This window comes from Fonsecaea monophora, assembly GCF_001642475.1.
Source record: "Fonsecaea monophora strain CBS 269.37 chromosome Unknown Scaff76, whole genome shotgun sequence".
Classification (NCBI taxonomy): Eukaryota; Fungi; Ascomycota; class Eurotiomycetes; order Chaetothyriales; family Herpotrichiellaceae; genus Fonsecaea; species Fonsecaea monophora.
The window spans coordinates 40-25,411 of record NW_019174007.1 but is presented as its reverse complement, the minus strand read 5'-3'; the positions used below and the strand labels follow the sequence as shown (position 1 = coordinate 25,411).

The 25,372-nt window shown below is 53.0% G+C and overlaps 10 protein-coding genes across 10 annotated transcripts; 6 read left to right on the top strand and 4 right to left on the bottom strand.

Annotated features, from left to right (window-relative positions):
• Positions 1-176: 176 nt before the first annotated feature.
• On the top strand, positions 177-717 carry AYO21_08589 (hypothetical protein; the record flags this gene model as incomplete). The annotated part of the gene is made up of 2 exons (XM_022658532.1): positions 177-261; positions 368-717. The coding sequence occupies 2 exons, from the start codon at positions 177-179 to the stop codon at positions 715-717; spliced, it is 435 nt and encodes a 144-aa protein (XP_022509123.1).
• Positions 718-1,182: 465 nt separating this feature from the next.
• Positions 1,183-4,717, bottom strand: AYO21_08588 (hypothetical protein; the record flags this gene model as incomplete). Its single annotated transcript, XM_022658531.1, has 2 exons — positions 1,183-4,573; positions 4,647-4,717. 2 exons carry the CDS (start codon positions 4,715-4,717, stop codon positions 1,183-1,185), a joined length of 3,462 nt encoding a protein of 1,153 aa, XP_022509122.1.
• A 1,101-nt stretch (positions 4,718-5,818) lies between these two features.
• Positions 5,819-7,541, top strand: AYO21_08587 (hypothetical protein; the record flags this gene model as incomplete). Its single annotated transcript, XM_022658530.1, has 4 exons — positions 5,819-6,759; positions 6,818-6,918; positions 7,017-7,304; positions 7,372-7,541. 4 exons carry the CDS (start codon positions 5,819-5,821, stop codon positions 7,539-7,541), a joined length of 1,500 nt encoding a protein of 499 aa, XP_022509121.1.
• Positions 7,542-7,595: 54 nt separating this feature from the next.
• AYO21_08586 (hypothetical protein) lies at positions 7,596-8,826 on the bottom strand (the record flags this gene model as incomplete). Its single annotated transcript, XM_022658529.1, has 4 exons — positions 7,596-7,850; positions 7,924-8,247; positions 8,461-8,692; positions 8,771-8,826. 4 exons carry the CDS (start codon positions 8,824-8,826, stop codon positions 7,596-7,598), a joined length of 867 nt encoding a protein of 288 aa, XP_022509120.1.
• A 1,599-nt stretch (positions 8,827-10,425) lies between these two features.
• AYO21_08585 (hypothetical protein) lies at positions 10,426-12,465 on the top strand (the record flags this gene model as incomplete). The annotated part of the gene is made up of 1 exon (XM_022658528.1): positions 10,426-12,465. The coding sequence occupies one exon, from the start codon at positions 10,426-10,428 to the stop codon at positions 12,463-12,465; it is 2,040 nt and encodes a 679-aa protein (XP_022509119.1).
• Positions 12,466-12,976: 511 nt separating this feature from the next.
• On the bottom strand, positions 12,977-14,044 carry AYO21_08584 (hypothetical protein; the record flags this gene model as incomplete). The annotated part of the gene is made up of 1 exon (XM_022658527.1): positions 12,977-14,044. The coding sequence occupies one exon, from the start codon at positions 14,042-14,044 to the stop codon at positions 12,977-12,979; it is 1,068 nt and encodes a 355-aa protein (XP_022509118.1).
• Positions 14,045-15,210: 1,166 nt separating this feature from the next.
• On the top strand, positions 15,211-17,132 carry AYO21_08583 (hypothetical protein; the record flags this gene model as incomplete). Its single annotated transcript, XM_022658526.1, has 3 exons — positions 15,211-15,369; positions 15,442-16,877; positions 16,967-17,132. The coding sequence occupies 3 exons, from the start codon at positions 15,211-15,213 to the stop codon at positions 17,130-17,132; spliced, it is 1,761 nt and encodes a 586-aa protein (XP_022509117.1).
• Positions 17,133-19,341: 2,209 nt separating this feature from the next.
• Positions 19,342-20,388, bottom strand: AYO21_08582 (hypothetical protein; the record flags this gene model as incomplete). Its single annotated transcript, XM_022658525.1, has 1 exon — positions 19,342-20,388. The coding sequence occupies one exon, from the start codon at positions 20,386-20,388 to the stop codon at positions 19,342-19,344; it is 1,047 nt and encodes a 348-aa protein (XP_022509116.1).
• Positions 20,389-22,115: 1,727 nt separating this feature from the next.
• Positions 22,116-22,976, top strand: AYO21_08581 (hypothetical protein; the record flags this gene model as incomplete). Its single annotated transcript, XM_022658524.1, has 1 exon — positions 22,116-22,976. The coding sequence occupies one exon, from the start codon at positions 22,116-22,118 to the stop codon at positions 22,974-22,976; it is 861 nt and encodes a 286-aa protein (XP_022509115.1).
• Positions 22,977-23,273: 297 nt separating this feature from the next.
• AYO21_08580 (hypothetical protein) lies at positions 23,274-24,913 on the top strand (the record flags this gene model as incomplete). The annotated part of the gene is made up of 4 exons (XM_022658523.1): positions 23,274-23,429; positions 23,487-23,550; positions 23,606-24,709; positions 24,765-24,913. 4 exons carry the CDS (start codon positions 23,274-23,276, stop codon positions 24,911-24,913), a joined length of 1,473 nt encoding a protein of 490 aa, XP_022509114.1.
• Positions 24,914-25,372: the final 459 nt, after the last annotated feature.

The following is a 25,372-nucleotide window of genomic DNA, read 5'->3' as shown; positions in this document are numbered from 1 at the left end:
CATCCTTCTCATCTTTCTTTCCAATCCAAAAGTTCTCCCTTGTGCTGGTGCTTACATTTAATTACAAAGACGCTCCGACTTCTATAGATATTACGGTATGGCGTTGGCACACGCAGCATTCCAACCCTCTCAACTGTCGATCCGGCTAATTTGAGATACAGAGAAACACGTCAAACATGGCTCCAGTTGCTGCCGTCCTCTGCGGTAAACATGCGCAATTGACTGAATACATGCTCAAGAATCTTCTTCCCAAGATCGAGGGTGAGTTCTCTGTCCCAGACGGCGCTTCCTACGAGAGGGATCTCTATCAATTGGAGATTGCTTCAATCGAAGTGGCTCATTGTTAACTGTACCCCCGTCGTATTAGTCGTCCATGTCTGCAACAGCACCGATACTGCAGTCTCTGAGATCCCGGGCCTCCTGAAAGGCAGCGTCAGCCCTCCCTCGTCAGGTCTGGGCTCGAACGCGGAGGGGGCTGGCCGGTCCGACATTTCACTCATCATCATCGGCGGAGGTTTCTCGCCAGAAGACTTCCAAGCCATCAAGTCAGCCGCCGACAGCGTGAAGCCCCTGCCATTGTTCTGTGCCGACACCAGCAAGGTCCCTGCCGGTGCGGGCCCCCCACCTCCGGAACTGATCAAGAAACGGATGTTGGATGCTATCGAGAAGGAGGAGAAAGGCGAAGGAGAGTGGGCCCCTGGCTTGTACATGTATTGATCGGCAACCCAGGCGAGAGAGAGAGAGAGGAGCGTGTTCCCCAGAGGCTGAAAGGACTTATTGGAGCTTTGTTCTCGCATCTCAAAAGATAGTGAGAGAGGGGGGGGGGGAATGTGTCCGAGTGCCGCTGACATGACCGGGACTCGGTCGGCTCTTTTGCTCTTTTGAGGCTGTTAAACATAGGCACAACAAGCTCCATATGACCATGTACTTTCATGCACCTACCAAACTTGATATGCAGGCTGTCAGTCCCGCAAGCAGTGCCCCAGTGTATATATCTTGCTCGTCAACTTTTGTAACCGTTTTACTGGCGATTTTCATGTGGAAGGGAAGTCTATTTCGGAACAGCCAAATCTCTGGTACAAAGCGACTTATCAGAGCACGTCCCACTCCCGCTCGCGGGGTCACGGCGCAGATTGACGCATCGGGAGGAGAATCTCCCCCACATTCAAAAACTTTCCCATCTCAGCAAAGCCGATCGAGCTCACTTTCTCTCCGCAGGATCTTCTGGATCGGCAGCATATCAAATCGTGCCCGTGGCGACGAGACTTTGGCGGCCGGCACCTTAACACTCAACGCTTGCAGCTCAGCGAGGCGGTTTTGTAGGCGATAGATCTCAAGCATTTGTTCGTAGATTTTCAACGCGCGGGGGTTGCCTGGCGCTAGGATCTCTTTGAAACGTTTGTCTTTCATCATGTCGAACAGCTCGAGGCATCCTGCTTCTGCCTCGGCCAAGTTACGCCTCCGGATTTGCACATGTACGAGTCCAGAGCGCACGTTGACCGAGTCCGGGTGGTCCAAGGGGATCACCTTCAGCAAGCTTTTCAGTAGGGATTCAGCCTCTTTCCAGCGCTCGCAGAGCACGTAAGCCCGGGCCAGGTTGGATCGCGTCATGATCATGCCGACATGGGTATCGCCCAGAGTGCGACTGACAACCTCAAGAATGGCCTCCAGCAGTCCTGCTGCTTCCGCACCGCGCTGTCTCTCGCAGAACACCTTGGAGAGATCATTCACCGACCACAGCGTGTATGCGTGCTCCTCTCCAAGGATGCACCTTCGGGTAGTGAGAACGTTGGTAACCAACCTTTCCGCAATTGCGAGTTGCCGGTGGCGTGATTGCTCGTCTTGAGCCGTCCTTGCGCAGAGGCTCATCCCCAGTTCGTTGCGCGTCATGAGCGTGTCAGGATGGTCCATGCCAAACAACCTTTTTCGCTTGACAAGGACCTTGACAAGGAGCCTCTGACTCAGTTGTTGGTCTCCAAGATGCAGATAAGTCCGGGCAAGGTTAAATAGCGCTTTCAAGGTCTGAGGATCTTCAGTGCCTAGCCGTTTTGTGAGGCCGCGCACCGCGCGCTCGCCAACATATTTTGACCACTCTCGCTGTCCAGCAAGCCACAAAGTTTCCGTCAGGTCGTTCAAGGCAAGGCAGTATTCGAGATGGTCAGGCTTCCAGGGTGGCCATGATATCCAATAAATCAAGGATGGCCTGAGCAGCCATCTCGACGTCAATATCTCTCTCTGTATCAGGATTGCATCCTTGATCTCGAACAAGTTCCACTTGGTTTCAGCAAGGCTCTTTTGCACACGAAAAGTGTCTTCGTCCCATCGACCCAGTTTTTTCCTCCTGAAAGCGAAAATGCTTTCCTGCCAATTTCTGGCCTGCTTCCATCTCCCGTTTTCGACGTACACAGAAGCGAACCTTTCGATTTCAGTAGCTCTCGAAATCGTGTCGGGGAGTAAGCCCAATCTGTTTTTGAGCTCACGCAGACAGGCATCGATATGAGGAAGAAGAGCCTGGCGGAACCGACGTCCTGAGGCCTCAAGGTGCCGAGGAATGCAAAATGCTAGGACCGTGATGGTGTGATTCAACCACTCTAGTTGCGCTGAACGGGGCAGTCTTTCTTGAGCCCAACGATGGACAACAGGGTGAACGGAGCATATTTCCTTGTCTGGATCGTGGTCGATGAGCGAATGATCGTACAAGACTCGCACGCCACGGCGAAATCTGACTCGAGCCTCTTCATCACCCGGTACGTTCGCACGTAGGAACTGAGGACAACCGTTGGACGTTGTGATAGCACTCGACAGATTGTGCCATGAACGCCGAAAGATCTGCTCTGGGATAGACTCAAAATGCAGAAAGGTAAATAGGTGCATCAAGTCCACAGCGTCTTTGTGCTCGATAGAGTTTCTTTTGGCAATTCTCTGAAACGGGATTTCCCATGTAGTTATCGTGTCGGAATATGAAGCACTGTGCACGTTCTGAGCACTCAAGAGCACCCAACGATGGTTAAGGTAATAATAGAGATAGGTCTCGAAAGTATATATGTTCCTTCGAATAGTGGCGCCAGCATGGATCAGAGCTATGGCCAGATAGCCAAGTCGTTTTGCGATAGCATCCGCCAAACACCTATTCGTAGGATCTTGACTTCGGACATCAGGCGCCGGATACGCAGATTGCAGCAATAGCACCGTTGCTTCCTCTGGATCCATCCTGCCCAACTTGATGCAGCCCTCGGTGGAGTAAATATTGGCTCCCGGGTTCCGCGTGGTGATCATGATGTGTCCATTTCCGCCTGCGGGAAAGTAGTGCCATAGCTCTACGTCCGGATCGTCGGCGTTGTCCAAGATGAGCAGCCAAGGCCGCAAGCAGGTCGACAACCAGTGAATGGCACTGGATGATGATAGCCCTTTTCCTGCAGTCATGCCGAGAGAGGAAAACCCATTCTCCAAAGTCTCGGGACTTGTGGCATCCACCCAGAAGGTTCCCCAGTATTGACTCCGAGTCTCCTCAGCAAATCTGAGGGCAAATTGAGTCTTTCCAGAACCACCAAGACCGCAGACGACCAAAATCTTCGGTTTACGCCACGTTGAAGCGCCTTCGACAGGGCTTAAGCGTTGCCTTGCCTCCTTTGACTGCCCCCTCCTGCCAACAAAGTGGCTGCTAGATGAATGGGGAACATGATACTGTCGATGCTTGGTGGAGCCGCAAGCTCTTAACGTTGGGGAGGGTTCATCTCTCGAATCGTCAAACTCTTTTGAGGCCTGCTTCTCACTTTCAGCCCGCCGCTGCTTGTGCTCGCTGTGCCACCTGCTATGGATACATGATGGGGCCTCTGACCGACATTGCATGAGAGTTGAAAGTGTGGTTCTACAGCCTGGGCTGTTCCAGCCTATGAATTTGACCATGCGCGAATGAGTAGCAGAAATCCCACATCGATAGGCATCATCCCAGCCAGGAGCAGCTGAATTTTCGCTGACAATAAAGGTTTCTTTGTCACCCACGACGGATGGGTTCTGTTCGTAAAAATGGTAGATCCTAAATCTTTTTCTCAGTGGTGCGAACTGATCAGCAAGATCGGCCAAGAAGGAGGAGTCTTTTCGGAGGCTATTCAAGAAGAATAGGTTTGATCTCGGAGAGGTGCGTTGCAAGTATAGTAAGAACGATTCGTCGAGCCCCTGGTGAGGAGTGCCAAAGAACAAAATGGCATGAGTTGAAAGGTAAGTCGATCTCAAATGCTCTGTCTCCCTGGACGAAATGTTCGCGGAATGAATCAACGCCCGTCTGACTAACAGTCCACCGAAGCCGTGGCATACGAATATGATGGGTCGTTCTGTCCCTTTGTCGTACCATCGATCGGCATAGAGCTCTGCGATGAGGTTTGTTGCGCATGACAAGAATTTCAAAGATCCGGGTTCCTCTGGTGAAATCAACTTCTGCGAGGGATAACTGTAGGCTAAGACTCTAGTGTTTTGCACGCTATATGGCAACATGTCTCGAAGCCATAGCTGTCTGTTGGCTTGCTCGGTCCAGGTATCATATGCTGATTCGTAGAGGCCGTGGACCGCAACAACGCTGCACCACAGGGTGAGTGTTTGGACGAATCATCGCGTCTCATTGTGCGAGAAGTCGGCTGGAAACGACTCACTCTACTTCTGCGCTGGATTCGCCAGGCTCGTCGCCCTCGATTCTTGGATGATGGAGGGTCAGGATGCTCATTTTCCTTTCTGAAACCGCATATCATGCAGCGAAGCTGGTCTGGCTTGCGAGCTAGTGAGAGCCATACTCAATTACTGAGACTGCTGCATTCTCGCCAGCAAGTACCATGCACCATGTCTGCTGAGAGGAGTGCATCCGTCATCATAGGGAGGCAGGAGAATAGACCAGGCTGGCATGTCAGATTCCGGTTAACTGGCTACCCTGAAGGATCTTAAATCTCTGTCGTGCTCGTCTGCATCGTATCCACTGTTGGACGAGCACCCAATTTCCTCAGTACCTCTGCAAGACATTTCGAACGATTTCGACCTTCCAAGCTCGATCTCCTGGAGTTTTTGGTTTTCTCATGAACGCTGGCGAAACGTAAACAAAGGCGTGCCATGCTCTCATGCAGACAGAAGCTCCACATATTGATTGTAATTCGAGCTGGTCCGAGTTCGATTGTAACCACGCTAGGAGCTGGGTGGCGTCATCAGAAAACTGTACACACGAGCCCCTAAGACGAGCACTAGTAACCGTCCAACATTCTGGGGCAAAGGATGTGCCCAGTCTGCCAGTCCCGTTACTTGTTGTGGGCGCCTAAGCGTGGAAGACGTCTGAATACCTCCTCTCTGCCATCTGGAGAAACGAACTCCGAACTACAAGTAGCCACGATGGGCACCGAGGTGCCAAGGCCCCCACTTTTGCCTAGCCAATAAATAAACAAGTAAATATACGGCGCCGAGACTGGCCAGAGAGAACTAGATGGGGGATCGAAAAATGGACGTGATGACCATCCCTTGCCATGTTACACAAACACCCTTCCCCCTTCTCTCGTGTCACCTGTCTCATACCATGTCTCTAGCTCACGGAGCGCCTGTGACCATGATTGCGTCTACCGTGGCCCATTGCTCACACGTAGTTTTTGGGTCTTTATACTTCTCTCTCCCGCATTATATCTCTCTCGAGCATCAACCAACCCTACGACTATCTAGGACCGTGCGGGACACTAACTCAGCATGGATTTTCACCTCTCTTGGATAACAGTCATCGCATTTGTTCTTGCTTTTTATGTGCTTCGCTACCAAAAAAAAGAGGCACGTTCCTGCCAGGTCCCCACGAGCCATGGTTTGGCTGACTAGGCCACAGGAGTATAGTGCTATTGCTGGCCTCCATGGCTGTTTGCCGCCTCCTAGGCTTCGAAATCAGAGACCCCTGGGTCTTGACCGCCTTGAGCAGATCTTCAGAGCCAATGCCGAATCAAGACTTATGGAGCTGTTTCTTTTCCACTTTCGCCAAACGGGAAATACCCTTGAACAGGTATTCTTAGGGACAAAGGCATTTGGGACCATCGACCCTGCAAACCTCGAAGTTATACTAAGTTCGAAAATCAAAGGTGAGCCTGCTTCCACATCCGCCCACACAACGGAAGTTGACCCTTGGCCAGATTTCAGCATGGGCTTGAGGAGAGAGATAACGTTTCCAATGTTTGGGGACGGAATTTTCACTCAAGAAGGCGCTGCATGGAAACAGTCAAGAGACTTGCTCAGACCACAATTTGCTCATAAGCAGTATGAAAACTTGGACGTTTTCCGGGATTCTGTCGATGACCTCCTCAATGCCATCCCAAGTTGCGGTGGTGTCATCGACCTACAGCCGCTTTTCTTTCGCCTCACCCTCGACACCACGACCTCCTATCTTTTTGGTGAATCTGTACGAAGCCTCCGAACCCCCGAATCAGTCGGCGAGAAGTCCTTTGCCGTTGCATTCAACACTGCTCAAGCATATGTCGCCAAACGCTTCCGACTACTCGACTTGTACTGGTTGATTGGCGGCAAGCCATTCCGTGAAGCCTGCAGAAACGTGCACAAGTTTGCAGACCAGATTATCGACCGGAATTTATTGCAAAACGGGAAAAGCATGAGAGCAGATGAAGCCGAGTTTGTTTTCCTTGATACAGTCGCAAAGGATGTACCAGACCGATGCGCGCTTCGAGGTCAGATTATAAACCTATTAGTTGCAGGCCGTGATACAACCGCTTGTCTTCTGTCATGGACGCTGTATGGGTATAACACTATCGCCTGTGTTGACTCGCCTCTGAAGAATGCTGATATTGATGTACAGTTTTAGTTTGGTCAGACACCCCAAGGTGCTCGAGAAGCTACGATCAGAGATCAGTCATGCCTGCGACCGCGAGGCGGAATTGAACCGAAACAGTCTTCGGAGTATGTCCTATCTTCAGAATGTCATCAAAGAAAGTCTGTTGTCCCACGCTTGCGTAGCTCGTATGCCAAACTTGGCCCGGCACTAACTCATTCGACAGCTCTTCGATTGTATCCATCAGTGCCTGTGAATGTCAGGACAGCCACGAGGACGACCATTCTGCCTACAGGAGGCGGGCCGGACCGGAAATCTCCCGTGCTGATACCCAAAGGTGCTTCTGTTGCGTATAGTGTCTACGCCATGCATCGAAGACCCGACCTCTACGGAATGGACGCCGAGCTCTTCCGGCCCGAAAGATGGGATGAAGACATGCCCTTGAACCAGGATCTCACGAATGCCAAATGGGGCTATCTTCCGTTCAATGGTGGGCCACGGATGTGTCTGGGCAGTATGATCTCTCTGCCACCCAGATATTTGAGGAGTAACAACATGCTAACTGACAGGATAACGCTCAGTGGACTTTGCCGTGACTGAAGCTGCCTACACTATTGTACGATTGATTCAGCGGTTCCCCACCATCAGACTTCCTCCGGGTGAAGTGGTCGAGCAGACCGGAGTGGAAAGGCAGACCATGACCCTCGTCATGTCCATTACCGAAGGTTGCAAGGTTGAATTGGAGTGCTAGTGAATATACAAAACGCCTTGAGCATGGACGAAATTTCTCATTTTGCAACGCATGTCAAGGTTGTATTTTATCTCTCAACAGCTCTGCGGCTTCGTTTGCACGCATGGTCCTCAATTTGATGTCGGCCTCATCCCATCTTCTTGCAATAATCGTCTCAGCCTCCTCATAATACCGTACCAGTGTAGCGACAATGACCTTGTATCCCGGCGAATCTCGGCCCGCGAATCGGCACATATTTCTATGATCACATGGGAGGCCGCAACGCACCGTGCCATCGAGAAACGGAGCTGCCGAAGACTCGCGGACAATCTGCATCCTGTCAGCATCAACATTTCGGTTTGGTCGTGAACTACGTTGGCTCCTGTTGTAAGTAGTCACATACATAGTCGTATCTGCCTCCGAGATTTGTCTTCTCTTGTTCCCAGAAGAAGTAGATGTGAAACCTCTTCATGATGGGGACAAACATGTCGGTGATGTTCCTCAAAGTTTCCGAGTCTGGTTTGAGCGCGTTAAGGAGCTGGCCATCGGTATCGCACAGCTTTGAAGGGGCTAGTTTGTCCAGAAGGACTCGGATGTAGGATGCAAGCACGGCTTTGTCGCTGCCCTCGTGCGGTGTCCCAAGGAATAGTAGGCCAAAGGTGGAGACGTAGATTGAATGAAGGCCCACGATCGACCCAGATATTCGACTATGAGAGAGGATAATTGCCTGGTCAAGAAGAGCATTAGGGTTTCAATAGAGGAGTGAGAGGAATACTCGCTGGAGTGGCGGTGTCATCCTTACCCTCTTGACGATGATACCCCCTAGCGAATGACAGACGAAGATAATGGGCCTGCGAGTAGCACCATCCATCCATCTGGAGGAAAATCGGTCAACCAACATCCTCAATCGGTAAGATCAGAGCAGAAGACGCCCACTGACCTGCCGATCCGCAACCAGTTCTGCCACCAAGGTGTGCGCATGCTGGAGAATTGTGTCTGACGACGTTTTGCCGAGGATTGCTGTAATGGCGGTATTGTAACCGTAGGTCAAGATCCGTGCTTGCTTCAAATGGGCGGGCAGCAACTCTGGATCTCCCAGCCAGAATTTCCCTGACTCTCTGTGCGTCCATGTCTTAAAGGCGTGGCCCCTCAATCCATGTACGGCGACGACGCTGTGTGCGTTTATTAGCCATTTTAAATCTCTCATGTAGGTCCATGTAAGGTTGAGGGGATTTTGTGGTACTGCATACTCAACAATCGGGTTTTCGGCTCTGTAGACTTGGATCAAGCCCGTGGGTTCAGGCATGTTGAGGGGAGTGATGGGGAAGGTTGAGAGAAGCATGCTTGAGCAGTTGCGTGCCTTGGGAGAGAGAGGAGAGGAGAAGGAATGGTAAACAAACATAGATTCTGCCCTTGGCTGAAAGGGTTAATGGCTGAAAGGCAGAGAGGGAGCAAACAGACGCAATCCAAGTTGCTTTTCTCTTTGTATTGACCACAGAAGCCGCTTGGTCATTGCTTGTCTCGGGGCCTGCTTTGTGTGAATGGAACTAGGTTCGTACACATGATATAGAGAGAGAAACAGAGGTTTTTTTGTGGGAATTGTATGACCCAGAGCGAATTTCAGCTAGGGGAAGGGGAAAGATGAGGACATACGTTGTGAATGCTGCTGGCATCAGATCTGATGGGGCTTGTCCGGGTGTATTGGCTTGTACTCCCTAGTATTCAGCCTTCCCCAGTTTGACGAGGCACTACTGATTGTACCTGGTAAACTCCACTGGCAGCACGATCAAAAGGAAATTTCCTCTTTCATGCTTGTGATCCATCTCATGAGGCAAGAGTTTTCAGTCCACCAGAAAGGTTTCGTGTACATTATGCTGGGAACACTCGACGTTGTAAATTTATGAATGAGATCCTTCAGTGAAAGATGGACTGGAAGAATGGACTTTGAATCACGATTGATACTAAGCAGATTCGTGCGTGGGATACCAACAATAAACAACACAGGTTTCCACGATTGCAGTTGATCTGGTTGGATCCCCTGGCCAGGACAGGTCAGGACGCGATTTTCTCTCCTCTGTGTGCGTGTGCGTGCCGCTTAGCGGCCATGGGCACAAACACAACAAAGCCCTCCATTGCCAGACAATTCTCGACCTGGCCTGACCTGGCGAGGATGGCGGAAGAATGAGAGCAGATGTTTTGCTAGCAATTGCCCGCACAGCCGGCTGCTTTTCGGCTTGAGCAGATGGCATCAAGTGAGAGGCAGATGGACACAGAGAGAGCAGATGAAATGAACAGACAAGAATCACTTCCCACTGTGCTGTGCTGGACCAGCTTTTGAAATCCCTCACCTGGTCGCGTCTTCTTTCTTTCTTGCTGTCTCTTTTCCACCACCACCACCACCATCATCATCAACCCTTGTTCCATCAACATCTCCCTTCTTCCATTCTTGTGATCGATACAGTGGACAGTAACATTGTCAAAGCACTTGTCACTTTACCTGTAGACGCGGTCAGGTCGCCTTGCTCTTGTTCTGCAAGAACCTTGATCAGTGGTGAGTTCGAGATGGATTGCGTGCCGTTTGAGAGTTGAGGACTGACCGTGAAAACAAAAAAAGATCTGTCACCACCACATCGCACTTCGCCTCGTCAACGATCCGCCAGAGTCCAAAGATCCCCGTCGCATCGCAGAGAAGCGTTCAGACTTTGAGCTGCGCAACAAAAAAAACATGTCGTTGAATAACCGTTCTCGTCGCTCTCGGCGCTCTCGCTCTCACCTCTCTTCCTCTCATTCTTCCGCTTACTCTCAACGCCGCTCAGATCCATCTCCTCCACCCAGCTTCAGTCATCTCTCCGGCGGTCCTCCCAGCTTCCACACTCACTCTGATCCCTTCGAGTCTGACTTCGTCATGCCTGGTACCACCACAGTGATGGCTGGCGGCTGGAGCGACGCGAGGTCACCAACTCCGCCCGAGGGCGTCATCCGAGTCGAAACCAGCTTCACCGTCGAAGAAGTCTTCATCGAACCTGAACCCGCCAACAACAATTCCACCAGCGCCATCTTCGGTGACTCGAGCAGCCACTACCAAGCCACCGTCTGGTCCGCGGCGTCGCAGGTCGCTCGAAATCTCTTTGAGCCGCAAGTGAATAATGGACGAGGAGGAAACATCAACATCGACCGTACAACCACCAGCAAATGGGTTGCAACTGCTCTGCTGTTGGCCTCTGTCAATCTCCTCACCATGATCACCGAGAGCATGATGCCGGTCATGATTCCAAACATCATCTATGACCTCAACGTCCAAGGATTTCAGTGGCTCATCGCTGGTCCAGCCATCGGAGCGGCAGCCACGGCACTCATTGCAGGCCACCTCTATGTCGTCGTCCCGTTCAAGCACATTTACACCGTCTTCGCCTTCATTGTCTTGATCGCCACCATCTCACCTGGTTTTGCCCCGAACATGGCCTTCCTCTTCTACACCCGAATTCTCCTCGGCGTGGGTCTGGCAGGTCAACACTTTGGCATGCTGGTCTTTTTGGAACACAAGGGCAGTTTCGTAGACAAGATCCGACGCGATTTCTTCCTCACCCTCAGCTCCACACTCGGTCTGATCGTCGGTCCCATCTTCGGCTCCATCTTTGCTCATCGCAACAAGAACTGGTCCTGGGGTTTCTACACCGCCTTCCTGCTTCTCGCCCTGGCCTTGGTCTTCCTCTTCTACCTACTTCCCACGGAGGTTGAAATTGCGGCAAACGCGCCCTGGGCTTGTGGTCCGGTCTTCAACTGGAGCCATCGCATCAACTGCATCGACACCCTCGGCGGCCTGCTCTGCTTCTTCGGCATCATCACACTGTTGGTCACATTCAACTTCGCTGGCATCTTGATTCCATGGACAAGCGGATACCTTTACATCTCTCTAGCCATTGGCGTCGTCCTGGTCGTGCTGCTTATCCTTCAGCAAGCATACCGAATTCTCAACTCACCATCCACTCGTCTGTTCCCTGTCGAGTACTTGTCGAACTTCAAAACCATGGCTCTGTTCGTCCTCATTTTCCTCACTGCTGCCATTTTCCAGACCGGCTTCTCTTACACCACGCTCTATCAACTGCTCACGCGTCCTCAGCCCTCAGCAGTCAAGACGGCATTTTACCTCTTCTTCACCATGACGGGCCCATACTTGATCCCAGTCTTGATGATGCCAGTGTATCTCGGCGGCGGCTTGATCATGCGTTACCCAATGATCCCAAGCTACAGCTTCTGGAGCCTCATCTCATCGATCTTTCTTCTCCTCGGCACCGCCCTGCTCTTCATCAACATGCCATCTGTTTTGCCCAGCTCAGAGGGCCTGCCGACAATCGCCAAAGAGCTCGGTCTTGCTTGCATCGGTTCCTGGTCTACAATCACCTTGTCAATGGGCCACCAGCTCATGGACTTGCTCCAGTCGCCACTGGCGCGCGGCAGCCAGGATGCCCGCCAGAAACACCCGCTGCACAACCGTGCGTTCGTCTTGTTCGCGACGTACCTCGGCGCGGCCGTCTCTCTGACAATCACCGGCAACATTTTCATGCACGTCGGGCTCCAGGCCCAGTTGGCGTTGCTGGAACAAGCCAACGACGCCGGCTACCCGGCCAACGTCGACAATGCGCTGGTGCTCCTCCTGGGCTACACCTTTATCGACAGCAAGGTGGCACCGGCTCTCTTCGGGGCGTCGGTCGCCGCCTTGGAGAACGCGTTCGGCTGGTCTTTTGTCGGGGTTGTCGGTTTCGCCGTCACCGCCTGCGCGGTCAGCAGCTGTCTCTTGGTCGCGAAGGCGGCCAACGGCGAGCTGACCTGCCACATGCGTGCCCGCCGCGCCCAGATCCCTGAGGACTGGCGCGCTGGCGTGGGCATGCGTGGTGGCCAGCGCGACATCGAGCTGGAGGACCGCGTGAGCGGCACCACGCTTTGATGGGTGGTGACGGTGGCGGTTGTCCGGTGTCTTGTGGTGGTGGGTGGTGGTGGGTGTTCTCGGTGGGGCGGTCGACCGCGAGAGGTCGTCGCCGTGGTCAAATGTGCGCAAAGGGCACGTAGAATTGAGAAAAGAGACGGCGACCAGCGCCAACTGCTGGGGAAAAAAGCAGTGAGCATAGCGAGCGCGCAAAGCGCAAAATGAATGACAAAAAGAATTGGAAATGCATGTTTTATGTCTCGTTTCTCGCTGTAGGAGTGAAGTAGCGTGTATTCATGGTCGGATTTTGTTTCCGAACGTGTGTTCATCGTGAAGAAGCCAGGCCCAATATCTCGACGACGGAGTGATTCAACGACCACAAAAATCAAAGCTGAGTTGGGAACAAGAGAGGAGAGGCAAAACAAGTGTGCTCTCTAATCTCTATGGTCGTTCTTTTGCTGGGGTATCCTTAATCTCTTTTTCCCTCTCCCATGTCCGGTAGCGAAGGGCTTTCTATCGACCCCGTTATCTGTCAATCAATGTCATCCTCGTCCGATGGTATGCTTTCGCTGTCTCTATCGCGCTCTTCTTGGCCGTGCGCTTCGTCTTGATTGTCCGATCCATACTCTCTAGCCGCTTCCCGCAACTCGTCGCCAAACAATAACGTAAACACGACCACGCCGTACACTTCCCCGCTCCTCTTGTTTTTCAGAGTATATCGCAGCTCATGCGTCTTGGAGTCTACGTATTGGATCACATTCAGTGTGAAGCCGGGCAGCTTGAGAGAGAAGTCGTTAAAGTCCAAGTACGGATTGCCAAAATCGGCCTGGTAGAGACGGCCGCGCTCGAAGGTGAAAGAGGAGAGATTCGTGCGATTGAGGAAGTGTTTCTGCCGGCCAGGAGGGTCGGCGGGGATGTTGGCCTCGGAGCGCAGGGCGAGACCTGTGCCTTCGCCGCCTTCTTCGACGATGACGTCGTGGAAGTTCTCAGTATGTTCCTCTGGGATCTTCCATGCGTGGCTTTCATCCTCGTCGACCGCGTCCTCACCGTCCTGGTCTTCGACATCTGACGATGGGGACGAAGATGGCAGCTGGTCTTTCGGTATGACTTCGTCACCGATCCTCAAGATATTCCAACTACTCAGCGCCGGACCATACAAGAATGGTTTATCCGCGTAGACATCCCCATCTAAACCTGGATCGATCCACCATTTCACGATTCTAAATGCCTGGTTGAATCCGGGCGGTAATCTATCTCGTATAGGCCGGTCGAAATCATTCCCAAACACCAGCTCTTCACCCGGAATGTCCCGCTTGGGGACGAAACTCAAGGATATGCTGTATTGGTCATATTTATGGAGGTCGGAGGTGAAGTATTTCTCGGCGGTGACGGGGGATGAGGGCGGAAACCCTGTGAAATGGCGAATGCGGACACACACAGAGAAGATTATGGAACGGGTCTCGAACGTGAGGGTTTCGGGGCTGTTGACGGGGACGGTTTTGTGGGTGGCGGAATCGTACGAAGGCCCGGCGGTGACGCGCAGGCGATATTGGGAGTGGTGAGAGGTTTGCGACTGATCGGGGGAGGATGATTCTCCCATAACAGGCAATAGTTACTTCACTTTATGGGGCGCGTGGTTGTTTGGAAATATCTATCAAGTGTTCGCTCCAAGTCGTTTAGGTGATTCAGTGTTTTGCAGCTTGACGCAGCTTGCGGGGAAATTTCTCGTTGAATTTGGTCGTCAATGTCATTTCCGTCTACGGCATGTGCCAAGATCGCTCCCCTGACTGCCTTGCATGCGTGATCAGGTCTTACGTCAGGCTGCAGCGTTCTCGGTCGACCTTCCCTACAATTACCTACATATATACCAGCTCCTACGATGAATCCACGGTATGAACCAGAAACAATCCGTTTTCAGATACGAAATGACGAGGCAATTTCCCTAAGTGCTCAGATGATGGACTCGATGTGCCCCTCATAGGGGTATTGGCACCGTGTACATTCCACAAGCGGGTTCCGCCTTCAACAATTCGGGCTTGGTGTATTTTCCGGTCCTGAGCCGTGGGCAAGATATGCTCCCATGTTATGCACCTGATGAAAAGGGTGACAAGGTGAAGTCAAACATGCCTTGAACAGCTACAGTACTATAGCTTGCGCTTCTCGCTACAAAGACTTGCAACGCCGCTGTCCTCTCCATGAAATATTCCACTAGAAGCTCTCGGTCGGAATAAATGGAGCAGAACCAGACCCATATTATCGCCTGATCCAGTTAAGACTGGTCGATATGAGGTACGATCACCAATCATCTTTCTATACGACTCCACCCAAACTTATTCAATCTGTATTCGTCCCTCTACATTCCGCATTTAGCCAGACACCTCACAACGCCACACCTGCGGAATAATATGCTGGCGTCTCCAATGAAACTGTGAGATAAAAGAGTGAGGTTGTTTCCGCCGAGAATGGAAACGGGGTCCAACCGTCACCATTGCGGAAGCTGGCGGCCGAGAGCATCTGGGCTTTTTGAACTTCAGTATTTGGGTGTTGGCACTGCTCGGCGCTCAAGGCTCCGCGACAGTGGTAACGGAAAAGTTTGGATTGGTCTCAACCTCGGCGCTGCATTCCGGACCCTTATCTCCGCAAGTCAGGTGTAGAGGCGGGGACCAAAGCCTGGGGTAAGGAGCTTGGTGTCGGTCCTCTACATATAGACGGACTGGGCGTTAGTCACTCGAAGGCTTGACACATTCTTTCGCTACCAACTACACAATGGACGAAGACAAAATCGCACGCCCTGTCGAGATCAACTCGGTGGGCGAACAACATATTGCCATCCAGACCGAAACCTTTGCCATTGACGAAGGAGCCTTGGGCAACAACCTGCCCAAGCACTACTATCGCAGCGTCGGCTTCATTGGCACTGTTATCGTGAGTGTTGGCCTTTGTTGGTGTCGCCATTTCAGCGGTAGATTCAGTTACTAACGCGACGTGTGCGGATAGGCTCTCGCCTTGGGAAGTATCAGCAACCTTCTGGGTTGGTCGCTGCCCTCAAACTCGTTGGCCATCATCAACGCGGATATCGGCCCTTCCAAGAACATTACTTGGGTCGCTTTGGCATACACCCTGGGCCTGTCCGTGGGCTTTCTCATCATCGGGCGGTTGTCTGATATCTTTGGCCGGAGATGGTTCTTCATTGGTGGCAACGCCTTTTCCCTGGTCGGCTCCATCATAGGAGCGACCGCCACCCGCGTCGACAGTCTGATCGGTGCCAACATTCTCAACGGACTTGGAGGAGCCGTGCAGATATCCTTCACCGTCGCCATTTCCGAACTGGTCCCGAACAAGCACCGTCCGCTCTGGATCTCGGGCATCTTCTTGTCTCCCATCGAGTTTGCGGGGTTTGGGCCCGTCATTGCCCAGACGTTGGCGGAAAAAACGGCAGCCGGTTGGCGCTGGTCGTACTATCTCAACATCATCGTGACGGGACTGGCTGTGATTCTGTTCTTCTTCTGCTACCATCCACCGAGCTTCCGCCAACTCCATCTCGATCGCTCCACAAGGCGACAGTTGGCACGGCAAGACTTTGTAGGACTTTTCCTCTTCACCGGCGGCTTGATAATCTTCCTGATGGGACTGTCGTGGGGAGGGATCCTCTATCCCTGGAAATCGGCCCACGTCATTGCTTCGATCGTCGTGGGCTTCGTCGTCTTGGTCGTCTTTGTCGTCTACGACGCCAAATTCCACAAGGGGGATGCGCTCCTCCCCATGCGTCTGTTCAAGTATAGAGGCTATCTCGCCATGGTTCTGACCGCCATGGTCGGCAGCTGTGTCTACTATTCGATGACGGTCCTGTGGCCCCAGCAGATCAGCTACCTGTTTGGTGGCTCACCGACTCATCGAGGCTGGCTAGCCTGTGTGGTGGGCGCCTCGTTTTTCATCGGACAGATCATCGGAGGTCCCATGTGCAGATGGATCCCACAGTCTCGCTGGCTCATGGTCGGGGCCACCTTGGTCCTGTTGGCCTTCTCGGCGGCCATGATCACCGTCGGGCCCGGTCAAGAGTCAAAGGGCATTGGCATTTTGTTCATTGCCTGTCTGACGGTCGGAATCGTCGAGACCTGCGCCCTTGCTCTGGCGCCCTTGCCCCTCCCAACCGAAGACATTGGTGTCGCCCTGGGTGCTCTAGGGAGCATCCGGTCCAGCGGCGCCAGCGTCGCCACGGCCATCTACACGACAATCCTGAGCAACAAGCTCTCCGACTTTACCGGGCCCAGAGTGACCCAGGCCGCCCTCGCAGCCGGTCTCCCGCAGGATAGTCTATCCGCACTGCTAACCTCCCTTGCGTCCGGCGACCTGAGCGGCGTCCCAGGAATAAACCCGACCATAACCGCAGCTGTCGCGGCTGCGACCGCCTCTGCCGCCGCCGACGCATTCAAGTGAGTCCAGCCTCGTCCCTGTCCTCCCCACTTTTTCTCTCTGTGTCATCTCACACAGTTTACGACTTCTAACAAAAGCTTGATTGCAGATACGTTTGGTACGCCGTGGTGGCCTTTGCCTGTGTCGCGGTGATCGCGGCGTGCTTTACCGTCAACTACGGCGACTTCATGACCGACGAGGTGGCCCGCAAAATGCACGGTCGCATTGTCGGAGAGAAGGAAGAGGGTTTGCCTGAGAAAGACCAGGAGGCATGACTTGACTTTACTCGACTGGACCGGACTGGACTAGACTGGACTGAACCAGCCAGCCAGCCAGCCCTGAAAGGGAAAAAAAAAAAGGGTCTCCGAACGGTCTTGGATGAAATCTCGGGGATTACAGGACTAAGGGGGACTGAGTCTCTCGGGTGGCTAAATCTGATCTGATGTTAATCTTCATTTCCTCTTGGCATCTTACTCTTCAATCTCTCTCTGTGTACCACCCCAACGTGACGCAGAACCGTGCACACTCCCCCAGTTTCTTTTATGCCCTTTTGTACAAGGCTCTTTATATCCTCCAACCCATGGATACATTGGCCCCTCTCACCCTCTTAGAAAACTCAAGACGGGATATCGAACGGTGTGGTGGTGGTCGTCGTCACCGGAAGGAGACTATCGAAAGAAAAAGGACTGTACCCTGCCACGTTAGCACTAGTGACTTTTTCGTCCTTGTCCTAATATCGGGCTCGTCTGCAAAGTCTGGGACGCCGGCCCGGGATGGAGAGAACCCCCAGGGACTTTGTAGGTCGAGTAAGTCTATGATCAGTCACCTAGAGGGTGTCTGTAGGATGAGAGATATCAATTGATGTTTTATTTAGTGGTGAAAGCTGACCCTACTCGATGCAATAAAAGCTGCATGCAGCGTGGCCGGCCTCCCTCGCTTTCGCTGAGCCGACTGAACCGTGATTTATACGAGGTACACACTTGTCCTTGTAAGTCGGCCACACATAACATTCAGTGGGGGAGTGGCGGATTGAACTGTGGAGATTCAAATAATGGTGCCAAAGCACCTCGTGGATTCGGCTATGCGGGGGCTCTGCCTTGTATTGGTTTGCGAGCTGAACCACTTTGGGGTGCATGGCCCACGGCATCCTCACGCCGCGTTGTTCGGTGACAGGAAAGCAACTACCCCAGAAATGCACGGCAAGTACCAAAGGTACCAAACTTCAAGGTCTGAGAGAGGTTTCAGTTTAGATGGACCAGGAAATGCGACGACGAGTTCTCGTCAAAACCGCCACAGCCATCCCAACAGAGCTCATGGTGCAGACCCAATGAGAAAACACAACAGTATGGCTGTCCCAACGGCTGGGGTCGTGATTTTGATCCACGAGGTCTAGAAGGCGGGCAGGGTCCTGATTAATGATATCCCTACCGTTACAAGGCTTGGGCGTCTCCAGGCATAGAGCCTGGTCGAGTATTCTCTCGGGGTGACAACACTCTTTCTCAGCCTGGCCGCGAACTTGTAATTGGTAGAGACATGGACATGGCCGTTGCCAACCGCAATGATCAGGTTGATCCACGGAGAGCTTAGGTACACGCTCGCAAAGCCAATCTTCGGGGCCTGCCGCACGTTGGTGCAGGTCATTTGAGTCGGCAGGTTCTCCGCGAGTGTCGATTTGACCGACCCCGAAAAGCCTCGTCACCAACTTGCCAACCTTGCCAGCTCTTGTCTAAGCTCTTCACAGCGCTGTACGAGTGGTTCTTAGCTGGTAAGGCCAAGTCGAGGCAATAGCGAAGGCGGAATTTCAGCAACCCCCTTGACGGAATGATCGGAACTGGATGCGGGATCAGCAACTCCCAGGTCTGCCTGTTGTTTTTCCAGAGACGGGATACGGTGGAACATCGACTTCTCCGTCGAGCGTCATATCTCTCCAAAGACATCAAAGTAGTCAGAAGGGTTAAAGGACCTACCAAAGCGACCTGTTGAGAGAGTGAATGCAAAAAAGACCGGAGGGTTTAAGGGCCAATTTGTGTTACAGCCACGTGACCTTTTTCCTTGCTACAGTCACGTGACTGAAACGTCGATTCAGCCAATAAGAACCACGGTTTCTTTGCGCGGTATATACTACCTGGCTCTCCTGACAACGACGACGCACGCAGACGAGGTACCTTAGTCATACGAAATAGGGACGTCTAGTTTGTGCGGATCACTGCTCACGGGCCATGCATTCGGACTGCGAGGGGTGAGAACATTGAAATCTTTTTCGAAGGTTGATCTAGACCTCCATGGAGCATCATGTTTTCAAGAGTGTTGAGTTGATTCTGGGTTATATAGTTATATATACATCTGATACGATTAAAAGGTGGGAAGTAGGTGGGAAAAAAATGATCTCCAACCACACTTGTACTGTCTGTTGGTATACCAGTTGATGCTAGTGCTGTGACCAAGCACGATCCTCGATCCTCGATTCACGACCAAAGTAATCGGTCATGCGGCGGCTGATACCTCTTGGACAGCGCCGGCCACAGCGCCGCCCTGGCCATCGGTCTGGAGTTTCTTCTTCTTCTCCGCCTCGAACGGATCCAGTGGCACATTAACCTTCCAGTCGTTGGCAGGATCGTTCTCGCCAAACGCGTAGGGCCCGTCGTCATATGTGTTCGTGCGGCGCATGTCCCGCTTGTACTTGAACTTGTACTGGGAGTCGTCGAGAGCGCGGTGCCAGACGGCCGTGTTGTCCCACATGACCAAGTCTCCGTTTTGCTCCCATTTGACCTTGAAGACGTTGTCCGGCTGCGTGCCGTGGGCGATTAGTTCCTGCACCAGCTTCTGCGTCTCGGCGATGGTGTATCCATCGAAGCGGTAGGCGTAGCTCGTCACGTACAGATTCATGCGTCCGCTATCTTCGTGCGGATAGACGGCTTTCCAGCGCGAGACGGACCAGTCGTACGGATCGACGTCGCGGTACAGCTCAGGGGCGGCCAACCGCCGGTTGTGGATCAGCGAGCAGTCGGCCACTAAGTGGTCGATTTTGTCCTTCATCGCTGGGCTCAGTGTCTCGTAGGCAGTGCGTGAGTCGGCGAACTCGGTCTCGCCGCCACAGCCCGGCGGAGGAATTTCGACGGCGCGTAGGAACGAGTACTTGTCGCGATGAGGGTGGTATTGCATGTCGGCGTGCCAGAGCTCGTTGCCCTTGGACATCAGCGCCGCTACTCGGTTGGTCGTCTGCACGACCTCGCCCTTCTCGTCCAGGTTCGAGATGTCAAAGAGAGCCGGGAGGTGTGGGAACCGCCCGCGTCCGCGCCCGTGGACCAGCGGCATCGAGTCGAGGTTGCCGAAGCGTCGAGAGAATGCGATGTGCGCTTCGTTATCCAGATTCGCCTTGCGGAACACCAACACCCCGTACTTTGCAATACCTTTCTTGAGCTGCTCGATTGTCTCGTCGGGAACCGGCTTGCTCCAGTCCATGCCATGCACCTCGGCCACGAACCTCGGGTGCAGGGGCTCAAAGTGAAGTTGCTGCGCGGATGCAGACATCTTTGCTGAGTTGAAGCTGAACGTACCACAGGGTCTGGTTTGGAGATTGTTTAGTACCAAAGCAGGTCAGCAACAGGTGTTCGGCCAACTCTTGGTCTTATGTACCACACCGGAGGTAAATGCAACATCTCTCCTCAGGACTCATCACTCACGGCTCTCACGGCTCTCACAGCCACTATCCCAAGACATGTCTGCAGCGCAAATGCCCCGACTGTGGACGTGGTGCGATGTCCTCTCCCATCGCCTGACCCCAGGTCAAAAAGGGCCCTGTTTGGGAACAAGCCGGTGGGGTCATGGGCATCGAGGTAGGTATTCGGTTTCGCATGGCCTTGTATAAATTCCGACACACATGATCTACACTGTCTGTTTGGTGGCTTTGCTTGAATGGCCTGACACGAGGACTTTCTGCCAGAACCAAAAACTCTCGGTCCGTACAGTGCATACCAGCTGGAGCAGTGGAGCTCCAGATGGCTTGGACTTGATCAAGCGGTTTGTTTGCTGTGGCAATGCGCCTTGTGTTATTGAAGAATTCAAAAAACTGTCCTGGCCAGCGTTGTGATAGATATAAATTCCGGATCTGGGGCTTTTATTCCGCCTGGTCGCCCGCAATACCTCCGCATAGACCAATCAGGGTTGTTTCAGCTTGAAATGGACCTGCAGCTAGCCATGTCCCTGTCCTTGCCCCCTAGACGTTCTAGTCCCCGTGAGCCATGCCTATCTCAGAAACTTTGTAGCCTTGTCTCAAGAGCTTGGATGGCTGATGCCAGTCCTTGGATTTAGTGTGGGACAGGCAGCCCTATTCAAGCAGTGAGATGTCGGCAACGTATGGAAAACCGCCGCTAAACGACGGAGTAAGTGATGGAATCATCTCCCTCGTCCCATACCTCGGAAGTGGTTCCTTCAAAGCTTAGCCGGACACGAAAGGAGGACGTCGCCGAGTCCAGTCTGCAGACCTGAACAACGGAGCTGCGACGCCTTAAGAGAGAGAGGAGGCTTCGTTTGTGCATAGTCTAGATACGGAAGCTTACGAGAGGAAACGGACACCGAAGGTCGAGCTGATCTCGTCGGAGAATTGACCGAGACGAGATAGAGACTGGGTCCTCATAGAAAAGATACCTTGAATGCCACATCTCTAGCATGTGACTGTCATGCTGGCGGCGTCAGGAATGTGGGTGGTCATGAAGGACGTGGAGTCTCACGTGTGGACAATGACATTCACTTGACAACCCTGAGAGGCAGCAAGACCCCCATAGGCCATATCAGGCCGATTCCATCAATCCATCAAATTTGGGCGGCAGCCATATTCCTTCATCGGTGAAGTCGTCAATATAATCTTTTTTCCAAATATGGCCAGCTGCATTGGCTGGGAGCCCCAGATAACAACCATGTACCGAGGACGGTGAGCTCGACGCTTCTACGGCGGAAATATCTCGAGGATTTCCCCTTCCGCGTAGTAGGATCAGCTGAGTCTAGAGTCGACGGATGACAACCATTTCTCAACGGCCCCATATGGGGAATCCTTTTCGACCATATAGCTGGCAATTGTCCTGGGACCTTGCAACAAGTGGACGACAAGCCAGTCAGCCTTTGTTTATATTCTTGGCCTACTTTCACGCCCTGGAGCCGAGTTGGAATTGTATCAAAATACACTGCAGAGACCAGTTGAGGACTATTGATGGTTCGGAACTGACCACCGAAGGGAGTGAAGTCGAGACGGCAGCTCAAGAATGTATTCCGCTACTAGCTCAGGCCAGACAACCGGCAGTGGCGTCAGCGACGGCAATGAGACTCTCCAGACATTATCTAGTCTCATCCAGAAGAAAAAAGTCCTGGCGGGCTGCGGCCTTGCCAGCGGCAACGTCTGGTGCAGCCAGATCATTGCGCGGTCCGGGTTCGACTGGGTGTTGATCGACATGGAACACGCCCCTATTTGCCCGGAAAAGGCGACCGCCATTACTCAAGCAGTGGTGGCTGCTTCAGCTGGTCAATGTATCCCGATCATTCGCACTCCTTCGCACGGGGTGGAATGGGTGAAATGGGCCCTGGATTGTGGTGCCGCGGGCATCATCGTGCCCATGATCAACAACGGTGCAGAGGCTGAACGCGTGGTCCAGCACGCACTCTACCCTCCGCACGGCCAGCGCAGCTTTGGCCCATTCCTGGCCCCATTTGCCGACACTGACCGCACCTCCGACGTGGCCAAATACCTTACGAAGCGGGTTCCACAGCTGGCTATCATCCTCATGATCGAGTCGGCTGAAGGTGTCCGGCATGCAGAGGAAATCCTGAGTGTTAAAGGGGTGACGGGATGCTTCGTCGGCTCCTTCGATCTTCGACAGTCCCTGGGCCTTCAAGGGGGAGACGGGGAGGAACCAGTCTTCGTTGAAGCCCTGGAAAAGGTGCTGAGCATTGGGCGGCGGCTCAATTTGGCCGTCGGCACCGTTGCCATGAGCGAGGCCGCCGCAAAACGCAAGACGGAAATGGGATTTAGCTTTCTTCTTTCGGGAACAGACATGTTTTTCCTGGCTGCTGGTGCGGAGAGGAACTTGGATCAATGTGTCCGTGGAGTTCGGTCAGCCGAGGTATAGACTTGGACAAATTAATCGTGCTACCCTAGTCTTGACCGTCGGCCTGTTAAACTGCCCAGTCATCGTCTTTGCATTTGACTAGTTACCGGGGGTGTCTAACGGAGAATGTCCCCCAAGAAATGTCCCGCGGAACGAATAGTGCTGTGTGGTTCCCCTTTCTATATATCCTCGGGCCCACAACTCCGCAAATGCTCAATTCCCTACAACTTCGACCACCTTCGGACCTACAGCAAGTGCTTGAATCCCTTCACAGACAGACAGGCAGACAGATCACTCGCCAAATGAGTTGATGATATAATGTCTCCCACGGCACTTTTAGGCGCAGACGAGGTAGCCCAACACAACACGCGCGAGTCGTGCTGGGTGGTTATTGAAGGTTGTGTCTACGATGTGACCGAGTTTCTTGACCGCCATCCGGGAGGTGCGGGTATTATTCTTCGGTATGGTGGCAAAGTACGTATATGACCATTGCTTTAAGAGGTTTGAGTTGTTGCCCTGACGACTTCCCAGGATGCAACCCAGGAATATAATCCGATACATCCCCCCGGAACAATTGAGAAAGAGCTACCACAGCGTAAGCCATCTATTCTAGGACGGAGACAAGACGGCGTAGATTGACACTACAACAGATAAACACTTGGGAAGAATAGACCCGTCGACGATTCAAGCTGCCACAGCCTCCTCGACCAACGCACCTGACCAAGTTGATGTGATCCCTATCGAATCATGTATCAATCTCAACGATATCGAGATTGCCGCGAAGCGGGTTCTGCCCCGACGCGCGTGGGCATACTTTTCGTCCGCGGCAGAGGATCTCCATTCTCTGCGTTACAACCTCGACGACTGGAGCCGGGTATTGTTCCGCCCGAGGATTCTGAAGGACGTGAAACGGGTCAACATGCAGCGCACTATCCTTGGATTTGAGAGCAACCTTCCATTCTTTATCGCGCCGGCCGCCATGGCCCGGCTCGGTCACCCCGATGGCGAGCTCTGTCTTGTCCGAGGCAGTGCACGCTACAACATTCCCTACTGCTCGAGTAATGCTTCGTCGGTGTCGCACGAGGAGCTTTCACAATGTTTACGGCAGGAACAGCAGGAGCGGCAGGGCGGATGTCTGTTTTTCCAGCTCTACGCCAGAAGGACCAAGGAAGACACCATCGAACAGCTCCGGCGAGCGAAAACCCTGGGGTTCAAAGCCTTGGTCATCACGGTCGACACGCCGGTCGTGGGCATCCGCGAAGACGACGATAGAAACCGGATGAGGGAAGCCGCCGAGAACAACGAGCCATACGTCCCAATGTGGGGGCCTCCCCCAACAGAGCAAAGCGAGGATTATGTGTTCCGGGGCGCTCACTCGTCCTCGTTGAACTGGGACGATTTACAGTGGATTAAGGAGGAATGGGCCAACACGGGCCCGATATCCATCAAAGGCATTTTGACGGCCGAGGACGCAAAGATTGCATGCGACATGGGTCTCGAGAGTATCTACCTCAGCAATCATGGCGGGCGGCAGTTGGAGTCGTCGCCGTCGGCGTTGAGGACTTTGCTCGAAATCAGACAAGTATACCCCGAGGTACTGTCGAAATGCGAAGTACTTCTGGATGGCGGTGTCAGGCGCTCCAGGGACATACTCAAAGCTCTCTGCCTAGGAGCAAGAGCAGTAGGCCTTGGTCGACCCTTCTTGTATGGTCTGAGTGCGTACGGGACCGAGGGGGTATACAAGGTCATTCAAAGTCAGACACTCCCCTCTAAATGTGGTTGTACTTCTGCTAACTCCCGTTGATGCAGTGTTGAGCGAGGAATTGGAAACTTCAATGAGGCTTCTGGGGGTCACTTCACTCGATCAGCTCTCTTCACGGTTTGTCAACACGCGCGACTTGGACACATCGATTGCACTTGACGTGGCAGACTTCAACCTCGCTCGCGCCAAATTGTGAAGGAGAAAGCATCAAGCATCGAGTCCGGGACGCGAGTGCAAAGGCGTTAACAGGGTACACGCCAATAAATTGTTACACCAGGATTGACTGTTTGAGAGGCATCGTTGTGTAGACTGGGTTTTTCTGCGCGGCCTCAAGTGGCCCTAGATTACAGCTGACTGACTGTTAAACATTCAATCGGCATATAGTGACTCCAGGACGGACTTGTTTCCTGGTGCTCAGGCGAGGCACAAACAAAGTGGGTAGGACGATAAGCCAATGGCGGACCATGGATTGGACCCTCGGTTATTTTGTTAGACCATTATTGGGCGTGTGATAATGTTCTAACCATATTTGGAATGTTAGCCGCACGTGATTTCACTCTGGCACATCTGTGACTGGCAGGAATGCCAAGGACGTGTAATGACCGTCACGCTAGTCCTCGGCCGAAGGCCTTCGGACTAGCGCCGGTAGGGCCCT